Raw genomic sequence first — 9,687 nt, 5'->3', positions numbered from 1 at the left:
ATGAGCAACTGCTTCCAAGAGGAGGGCAGCTGGAGCCTGTCCTTCTCCGGCGCCGGCTTCCTGGGCCTCTACCACGTGGGCGTGACCCAGTGCTTGAGGGAGCGCGCCCCGCGCCTGCTCCAGGGCGCCGGCCGGTTCTATGGCTCCTCATCAGGGGCGCTCAACGCCGTCTGCCTCCTCGTGGGCCTATCAGCAGGTGCGTCCCGGGGACCCCGCGGGCGGGCGGGGAGGGCTGGGGGACTCTCGGGCGGAGCCGATTCCGACCGGAGCTGATGCGCGCGGAGAGAGGGGTGTCTGGGGACCTCGTGCCCTGCGCCGCGGCCAGCGGTCTCTCCGCCCCGCGCACTCCCATTTATTCCCCGTGCAAGCCTGGGGGACTCAGGAGATGGCTACCCGCTTTCACGGAAGAGGGATCCGAGGGTCAGAGCTGGGAAGACCATTCCTAAGGTTACTTGGGAGCGAAAGAGGGGCCGAACATTGGAACGCAGGGCTGGGCACAGGACTTCTGAGCGGGAGAGCAGGGATCCCTCCACTCCCACGGCCCGCGCAGCAGGGAGGCAGAGCCTTCCAGCGGGTGCGGCAAGACCCTGTCCCCACGCCTGCAGACCTTTGCTGCTCCAGTGGCCTGGGCTTGGTCCAGAAGGTGGAGCAGCTGAGTCTGGGCATCTTCCACCCCGCCTTCAATCCCACCGAGTACATCAAGCGGCTACTGCAGCGCTCCCTACCTCCCGACGTTCACATCCTGGCCTCCCAGAGGCTGGGCATCTCGCTGACCCGCTGGCCGGAAGGCGACAACGTCATAGTCACTGAATTCGCCTCCCGCGATGAGGTCATCCAGGTGAGCTGCTGGTGGGCAGGCCCCGGGGCCTTGATGGGCTCCATCTCCGACTGGAACTGACCTATCCAAGCACTTCCTGGAGGAAACACATCTGCAGGGTAGGGGTGCGGGTGAACTTGCAGCGCCTCAGTTGGTTTACAATGGAGAGAGTCGCGCCGCAGAGCGGGTGGCAGGGTGAGGAGGGAGACAGCCCAGCCTGCGATGGGGCACCTCCGTGGCACTCAGCGGGTGTGGCTGGCGACGGGGGCAAAGTCGGGCTTTCTTAGAGCCGCGCGGCCCTGCCCACCCTCCCCGCCAAGGGCTGCTCTTTCCAGAGGCATGCCTGCCCAGCCCCCACCCCGGCCAGTCCTCCGGGCGCTTTTTGACATCGAGTGTCCGTTATGGGCCAGCCACCATGCCAGGCACACACACCCAGATCTCGGCTAAGTGTTGGGGCTCCTCGTCTGACAGGTGTGAGATACACGTGCCCACATCTGTCAGTATTGAAATAAAACAGGAGGACATGCCATGGTCAGGGAGAGAGTGCAGGGGCAGGAGGCGGGGAGGTCAGGAGAGTCCCCAGGTGAGCTCAGACAGGTCGGGACACAGGTCTCAGCCCTGCAAAGGCCTCAGCCAAGAGGCCTGTGCTTCCCGCAGGGCAGCTCTGCCCCCCCCACCCCCCCACCCCCTACCCCCTCCAATCAGGGTCTCACATTCTACCCAGACTAGGGTCCCCAATACAGAATCTGCTTCATCTCAGGGTCCCCAGCATCCAGCACGGGGCTTGTTTCTGGGTCTGTGCTGACTGGAATTCTTAGGGTGTGCAGGGAGAAGCCAGCCTCTTGCTACAGGCTAACATCGGTGGCCCCCCAAGAAAGCCAGCTGAGCACCCCAAAGCACGTTCCAGCATCTTTGCCTATATGGCACGTAGCACAGGTCCTGGCACATAGTAGGTGCTCAGTAAACACCAGCTGCTGTCACGCTTCCTGTTAAGCTGTGGGAACGAGGTGCCGACCCAGTGAAAGCCAGGAGAGGTTCTGTGTCTCCGGGGAGGACTGGACAGGATGTCCAAGAGCTCCGGGAGACGGGCCCTCTGCTCCGCTGGGAAGTGCTAGGTCAGGCGTCCTCAGCCGGGGTGGTTTTCCTTTGGCACCATTTGGCACCCCTGGAAACGTTTGGGGCTGTCACAACAGTGTGTGGGCGTGCGTGCGCATGTATACACTGCCAGCGTTTGGTGGGTAGAGGCAAGGGGTGCTACTGAACACCCTTCAATGCACGGGGCAGTGCCCCCCACCCCTGCAATGGAGAATCATCCAGTCCTAAATACTGGCAGCATCACGGTCTATGTTTAGAGTCCTTTGTACTGCAGGACTTGTCAGAGCCTCTACTGGAAAGAGTAGATGGTGTTTTTCAAGTGGATAGACAGGTCAAGGTTTCTTGTCTGAGGCGCATCTGGTTGGATCAGTGGCCAAGGAACACATGTGGGGAGACGTCCCTAGCTTCTGGGTGGAAGATTCCCACAAGGCTGACGCAAGAGAAGCGGCCGGTGCCTCCGCTCGCCTTTTGGGGGCGGGTGGAGTCAGCGAGGAGGAGGGCGGCTGCCGAGAAGGCCTGGGCTCACGTCTCTTCTTAACCTCGAGCGCTCAGCTGAGACCCGACACGTCCCGGACCCTGGCTTTCTCCCCTGGACACGGCACGAGGAGCGCCACCCCGTGGGCTGTGCTGGGCTTAGAGACAGCGCTCAGAGCAGGTTCTGGGCGCTAGGAGGATGAACGGCTGTTTCGGCTGACTCTTGTCTTCCCAGGCATTGATCTGCGCCACATACTTTCCTTTCTACTGTGGGACCATCCCCCCCAAATTCAGAGGGCAGGTAAGTGACCAAGGCCTTGCCCTGCGCCCTGAGTGGTCCGAGGCACCTGCTGCTGAGGGTATGTGGGTGGGGGATACCAACACTCCTCAAGCTCCCCCTGTGTCCCGGCACGCCCTGCTCCTGAGGTGCTGAGAGCATCCCAGGCCAGAGCAGGTCTAGTGACTCAGGGGCAGCCACAGGGTCACGGGCTGCAGACTCGCCTCGGCCAGGGGCTCCATGGCGGTGTGGGAGGAGGCCAGGCTTCCTGAGAGGGCAGCACCGCCCCCCTGCATTGCAGCACTACTTTGACGGGGGTCTGAGCAACATTCTGCCCTTCTCCGACTGCCCCAACACCATCACCGTGTCGCCCTTCACTGGGACAGTGGACATCTGCCCCCCGAACACCTCGGCCAGTATTCACGAGATGCATTTCTGCAATGCCAACTTCCAGATCTCCACCATGAACTTATACCGGTGGTTCTCCTGCCTCATCTTCCCCACCTTGGAGGTGGGTGTGATTCTGCCGGCCAGCCTCGAAGGCATCAGAGGCTTGGCCGTGGTTAAGGGCTGCTTGCGTCAGACTCTGTGCCTGAGAAGACTCCACACAGCCTCAGGCCGATTAGAACCAAGCCCTTGAAACCACAGCCTGAGGCTCACATTGTGTCCTTACTGTTCTTCCCCTCCCTGGGCAGGTGTTAAGCTAGGACTGGCCCCACGTCAAGGCAGCACACTGAAGCCAGCTCTGCTGAGCTGGGGTTTGAGCTTGGCCTCTGCCCAGGCACCGCTGATCAGGCTCTGTGTGAAGGTGCTATTGGCATCTCCGTTTCCCAGGGCAGGCCACCATGGCTCAGAGAGGTTAAGTAACTTCTTCAAAGTCACACAGCCTGGAAACTCCCAAGCCAGGTCTCGAATCCTGAGCTAGCCCAGACCGTGCTCTTAGTCGCTGCCCTGGACAGCAGCGAGGTGTAAGCACAGAAAAGATGTGCAACAGACCCACATTGTCTGCTTTTTGCCCCTTGGCGTTTCTGAAAAACAGGTAATTTAACAACATAGTTTATCGTCATCACATACTCCCCCTCCCCAAGCACGCCCTGGCCCTGTCCTATTCCTTCACACCTCTTAAGGTCCTGTGATGTTTTATAACTTGTGAAACGAGGTCACGTTCATGCCTCTGACCCTCCCCACAGCCCTGGGGTGGACAGAACTTCGCAGCCCTGTTTACAGACAAGAAAACTGAGGGTCTCAGAAAGGTGGCCTGGCTATCCTAGCTAACACGACGAAGAGGGCAGAGCTCTTTCGTGGACTGGCAGGCACCTTTTCCCCACTAGTGGTCCCCTGGCAGAGACAGGCGGGCGTGGGCCCCCTAGGGCCTCTGGGTTCCTTTGCTATCCCAGGCTGATCCTGGAAATGAATATCAAACAGGCAAAGGAACCCATCGCCCATTGACCAGGTAATGTCCTGGGCATCCTGGGCTGGGATGAGGATGACGGTGGGGGATGGGGAGAAAACTCGTTTCTCCTGCAGTCCTGCGGTCCTCCCTTCCCAGGCTGGGGGCCCTCAGGGTCTTTGAACCCTGCCGAAGGGTCTTTTGGGGAGTATCAACAGGGCTAGGCTCACTTCCAGTTGAAGACAAGTCTCCGACCTGTGATCACCAGCTCGAGGGGAGGTCGAGGCCTTCCCCAACCCACCCTGGCCTGTGTGTTGGCAGATGACAGCTGATAAATGCCGACAAGGCTACCTGGACGCCCTGAGGTTCCTTGAGAGACGCGGTAGGTGGCAGCCCCCACAGGAGCTGGGGATTTCATCCCATGCAAGCGCCAGGTGGATCCTGCTTTTTGGGCATTTGAGATTTTATGAACCTTGGTTCACTCATTCGCTTCGTCAGCAACTGTTCTATGTTTGGCCTGAGTTGGACGCTAGGGACCCAGAGAGGACCCAGGCTGTGTGTCCTGCTCTTGAGCTGCCCACAGCCTGGTGCAGGGGACAGACCCAGAGAGGGACATCTCCCCAGGGATGCTCAGGGCTGTGGGATCCCAGAGGAGGCACCTGACCCAGCCTGGGAGCTGGGGAGGGGGAGGGTGGAGTGGACAAGGAAGGCTTCCTGGAGGCAGTGCAGAGAGGTCAGAGCTACGAAGCTTGGATGTCATCCCACAGGGCAATGCTCCTCAAAGCAGTAGAGCTGAGATGTGACCACAGAACCCTTGTCCTCCACCCCTCACACGGTGGCCCGAAACACACAGCAGCAGGAAGCGTTGGCTGAGCTCTTACATGTGCCCAAACTGGGTTTGAGCTTGATGTACTTAACTAATTCTCAGAGCAACCACATCGAGCGGGTCTTAATTTCCCCCTCTCACGAAGAGGGAAATCGAGGCATGGAGCCGTTAGGTCACATAGCTCGCATGTGGCAGAGCCAGGATTTGAACCCTGGACAGGGTCTTCAGGGTCTGGGGTCTGATTAACTATTAGAAGGTGCACAGGGCACCGAGCAGAGCAAGGCCGGGGGAATGCAGGCAGGCGTCATTTGGGACAAGCCATGGGTCCATCAGAGTTGGGTTTGGGCATTGAGGGGTGAGGATGGTATGGACAGAGTGGAGAGCCAGGGAAGTCATTGTCACCAGAAGGCTCCGGACATGCTGACCTGTCACATCTCTCCCCTCTCTTGACCCAGGACTCACCAAGGAGCCGGTGCTGTGGATGTTGGTGTCTAAGGAGCCCCCAGCCCCAGCCGATGAGACCCAGGATGCTGGTCATGACCAAGGCCAGAAGGCAGGCCTGTCGCTCAACTGGGCAGTGCCCAACGTGACGGTCAAGGATGTGCCCAACTTCGAGGTGCTCTCGCTGGAGCTGGAGACTGGTACTGTCCCTTACTCCTGCACTTGCTCCCCTGGCATGTGCCCGGCATGCAGGGCTGGGGACCGGGACCTGCCCCGAAGGTGATAGCTCTCAGGAAGAGGCTATGACTCATTTTTCTGAGCACCTGCTAAGTGCCAGGTATGGTGCCAGGTGCCAGCCGTGGGCCTAAGCGTGTTTCTTACCTGTTTCACCGATGAAAACACTGAAGCTTAGAGAGGAGAGGGGACTCGCCAAGGTCTCAAAGCCCACGGTGGGAGGATTCAAACCCAAGTCTGTTTCTGAGAAAGCCAGGTCTTCGTCTCCCGTCCAGGAAAGGGCGGGCGGTACCGAGGGACATAGGAGAGGCGCATCCAGAAGGTCTGGACACGTTTCATCTTCTCGACAACTCTGAGTGCGGTGCTCAATTGTGCGCATCGTACAGATGAAAAAAACCACAGCCCAGAGAAGTTAAATGACTCACTCAAGGTCACAGAGCTAGCAGATGACAGAACCAGGAGTTCTGCTCTGAACATTCAGCCTGCTCTCCTGCTCGATAACCCGAAGGTCACAACTGAAAAGCAGGAAAGTCCAGGGCCTCACACGTGCATGTAATAGTGCTAGTTGGGGGTGAGTTAGAACAGCATCTAAGTGAGACGTGGAAGGAGTCGGCCGAGCAGGGTCGGTGGTGTGTGCTTGGCTACGCCATGGTCTGGGCGGGCAGCTGGGGGTGCGGGGAGGACTTGGGCCCTGGCTCTGCCCTGGCCAGGATGCTCGTCCTTTCCTCTCTGGTCAGTTCGGGGGCTAGAGGGCTCGGAAAACGGTCGTCGTGGTCCCAGTGGCTGCAGCTGCTGTGGTTAATAATTCTAGTGACATGTTGCTGAGGGAAATATGATGTGGGCACCTGTCTCATCTTGGGGGGCCGCCGCAGACTTTCCAGACGGGCGGAAGAGGTGGAAGGAGCTTGGGGAGCCTGGCGGGCCTTGGGTCCATCCTGGCCCTGCCACGTCTTGGCAATGGTCTTTGGGCAAGCGACCTCTCCACTCTGAACTTCAGTTCACTCTTCGGTGAAAGGGACACACCCTGCCCATTTCAGGGACGGTAATGAGAGCAGGAGCTGAGGGGGCGGGGCTTGCTCAGTACTGCATTTTCCTCTGTGGGGGGCCGGGCGAGGTAAAGAGGGGCTCAGGCTGCCTGGCCCGGAGCTGATGTTGAGGGGCTGGCTGAGGGGCGGCCGGGCATGCTGTGGCTTCTCTTGCAGGACTGAAGAAAGCGTGCTTGAGGGATTCCAGCCCCTGGGCCCGCTTCTGCCGGTCGAGCCTCGGGAGGGTGCTGACGTACCACTTGCTGCCCTGCACGCTGCCCTTCCAGTACACCTACTTCCAGACCAGACGGTGAGGCCGCACCCCGAGTCCCGGGACTCCTGGCTTGCTGCCGGGGTCGTGGCAGAGACCAGAGCCCATGGCAGGAAGCGAGGCTGATACACCGGTGGACGGGGCCCGGCTGCTCTCCCCACGCTGCCTGGTGTTGGCTGAAGGACTCAGAGGGGTCTCGGTGGTCTCCTCTGTGAAACAGGACTGACGGGGAGGCGGTGTAAATACTTGGTGTTTTCTGTAACCTACGTGTGGGTTGCAATAATAGAGGTAGAAGGTCTAGAATAAAGGAGGTGGTAGTCCTGCTTACGTTCTGCTTATCACATTACACTCTGCGGACTGTCTGCCTAGTGTAAGGTTTAGAGGTTCATCTAAGGACAGTGCCGCGGGGAGTGAAGCCCTGCAGTGTCTGGTGAGTCTGAGGAGGTGTCTGGCCAGGTGCTTTCTCGGCCATAGTCGCCTAACCCAGCCCTCTGCAGACACTGTAGGGCCCGTGTGGGTGGCACAGATAGGTTCGAGCAAGGAAGCGCTTTGGTGGGCTGCATGTCTCAGGATGATCACTGGCTGCTGCGGGGAGAGGGTGCAGAGGTGTGGAGTGGGCAGGGGAGGAGCTGGTCTGGGGAGGAGGGAGCAGGATGGAAGTGCAGGCGAGGTGACTGTTCTCATTTGTCAGCTGAGGAAACTGAGGCCCACGAGGTTCCCTGACTTGCCCAGGTCGCACAGCTGATGAGCAGGGGAGCTGGGCTGCACCGCCAGCCAGCCGACCCCAAAGCCCTCCCCTTTCCTCCTCTGTGCTTCCCACTTGTGTCCTGTGGAGTTGACCCTAAGGGCCTGGCCGCCTCCACCAATCGGAGTCCGTCATGGTGGTTCCCCAACTCCCGCGCCCCTGCAAGTGCCCCATGGGTCTGACCTGCTCTGCAGTGGAGCCCACGCCTCTGGGTGCTTCTTACTCCCACCCCCTTCCTTTGACCCTGGTGCTTCGGGTGCAGGGACTGTAGGGAGGGGGTGCTGGCTGGGCCCATGCCCGGGTGCAGCCAACTGGAGCCGTGGGCCTTCCTCCAGGTTGGCAATGTGGCTGCCTGACATGCCGGACGACTTGTGGTGGATGCAGGGGATGCTGAGGAGCTTGGCCCTCGGGGTCTACTCCAGGACGAAGGACCAACTCCTGGGGCTGGTCAGGTGAGGGCGGGCAGATGGGCCTGGGGCGCGGGGGTGGCCGCACTGGGTAGGGGAGGTGCCGGCTGATTTCCTGGACCCTGGGCAGGCTGTCCCCACCACCGTGTCCCTCTGTCCATCTGCCTGTGCAGCCCCTGGCACGTGTGGGCCAGCCCCCGTGCTGGGCCCAGATGTGAGTACTGACCTGTCACATTGGTTGGTCTGCAGGGCCTGGTGGGGGGCAGTCATCACTCCCCCCGCACAGAGACAGGCTGAGCTCACAGAGGACAAGTGGCCTCCCTGCTCTGCCAGATCCCCACCAGTCTTTCTGCCACCTTTCCAGATTTCCCCGTGTGCCCCGTGTGGAGTCTGGGTTGAGGCCACCTGCCTCTCCCCAACCTGTCCTCTGTGCTGGCTGAGACCACAGTCCTCCCAGAGCTACACAATAGCCTCTGCTTACCAAGAACTCCCAGGTGCAACACTCCCAGGGAGGGGCCATACCTAGACGTCCTGTCACTCCAGCTCAACCAGGATAAGGGCCTCAGGCCCTTTCTCATCCCAGGATCTGGGAGAAGCATGACCTGGGCTCACTGTGTGCTAGGCTGCCCCACATGACTTCATCCTGCCCTTCACCCAGCCACAGGCTCTGACAACTTGTACTCACTGGCTTTTGCTTCTTCTGCAGCCTGCTGGTCACCAGCCCCCTCCAGCCTGAGGCAGCTCCCCCTGTGGACCTGGCCACGAAGCCCTGACCCGATCTGGCCAAGAAGCCCCCACCCGCCCCGCCCATCAGGCCTGAGGGGCACCGAGCTGTGCCGGCCCAGTGACCGGCCTCTCCTGACCCATCTTGGCCCTTGTTCTTTGTGCCCTTTGCATGAGACCTGACTTTGACTTGCCTTCTGGAGCCCAGGCCTGTCCAGGGAAGCACTGGACTTGGCCAAATGGAGGGCTGAGGGGGCAGCCTCCCTGTTTTTCTCTTACACGCTCGTCCCAGCCCGTGTGGGTGGGTGGGTGGCTCCCAGGAGCTGGAGGAGGCCCCACCAACCCCTCTGGAGCATCTGCTCCTAGGAGCCAGTTCTCTGGTGCTCAGGTACATTTTGGGGAGAGGCCCAACCTGTTGGTATGTCCTAGGTCACTATGCGGCCGTGTCGCCCTGCCCTTGTCTCATCAGAGGAAGAAAGGAAGGCAGGAGCTGAGATGCATATTCTGGTTCTGGAATTTCCATATGGGAGACTTGGGGATGGCATCCACTGAGAAGAGGGGTTCGGGTGCTGTTGCAGAGCTATTTACAGAGTGCTTCACGGAAGACAGAGAATATGCTCATGTCAGACTGGGGAGCAAATGGAAATGACAGGGTGGTGTGCTTCCACTCAGATGCTTTCTCTGACTTTCTCTGTCCTGCGCCAGCCCTCAGGGGTGACCCCCTCGGTCTGCCCCACTCCAGCAACCTTGATCTCCGACTTCGTACTGGGTCCATCCAATGGGAAAACTGGGCAGGAGATGGGAGGGCGAGGGAAAGAGAGATTAAAGGGATTAAAATCTTTTCGGAATCTCAGCTGCATGTGCTTCTGCTGGGGTGCCCAAAGGCCTCTGGCTGCCACCACCACAGCCCTCTATCAGGCGTGCTAGTCATGGGTCCACCACCCTTTCTCTCAGCGTCCCAG

At 60.0% G+C, this 9,687-nt stretch overlaps 1 protein-coding gene across 1 annotated transcript; it reads left to right on the top strand.

Annotated features, from left to right (window-relative positions):
- PNPLA5 (patatin like phospholipase domain containing 5) lies at positions 1–8,775 on the top strand. Its single transcript, XM_011382979.1, has 9 exons — positions 1–196; positions 606–838; positions 2,622–2,687; positions 2,965–3,174; positions 4,375–4,435; positions 5,335–5,520; positions 6,757–6,889; positions 7,931–8,047; positions 8,709–8,775. The coding sequence occupies exons 1-9, from the start codon at positions 1–3 to the stop codon at positions 8,773–8,775; spliced, it is 1,269 nt and encodes a 422-aa protein (XP_011381281.1).
- The last annotated feature ends 912 nt before the right edge of the window (positions 8,776–9,687 follow it).

This window comes from Pteropus vampyrus, unplaced genomic scaffold, assembly GCF_000151845.1.
Source record: "Pteropus vampyrus isolate Shadow unplaced genomic scaffold, Pvam_2.0 Scaffold499, whole genome shotgun sequence".
NCBI lineage: Eukaryota > Metazoa > Chordata > Mammalia > Chiroptera > Pteropodidae > Pteropus > Pteropus vampyrus.
Note: the sequence above shows the minus strand (reverse complement) of the source record. Positions and strands in the feature narration are given on the sequence as shown.

Excerpts from the sequence above, each read along its gene's own strand:
- PNPLA5 (XM_011382979.1), top strand. The coding sequence starts at position 1 with ATGAGCAACTGCTTCCAAGAGGAGGGCAGCTGGAGCCTGTCCTTCTCC. Across the intron at positions 5,521-6,756 it reads CTCGCTGGAGCTGGAGACTG|GACTGAAGAAAGCGTGCTTG; the intron begins GTACTGTCCCTT and ends CTTCTCTTGCAG. Across the intron at positions 6,890-7,930 it reads ACCTACTTCCAGACCAGACG|GTTGGCAATGTGGCTGCCTG; the intron begins GTGAGGCCGCAC and ends GCCTTCCTCCAG.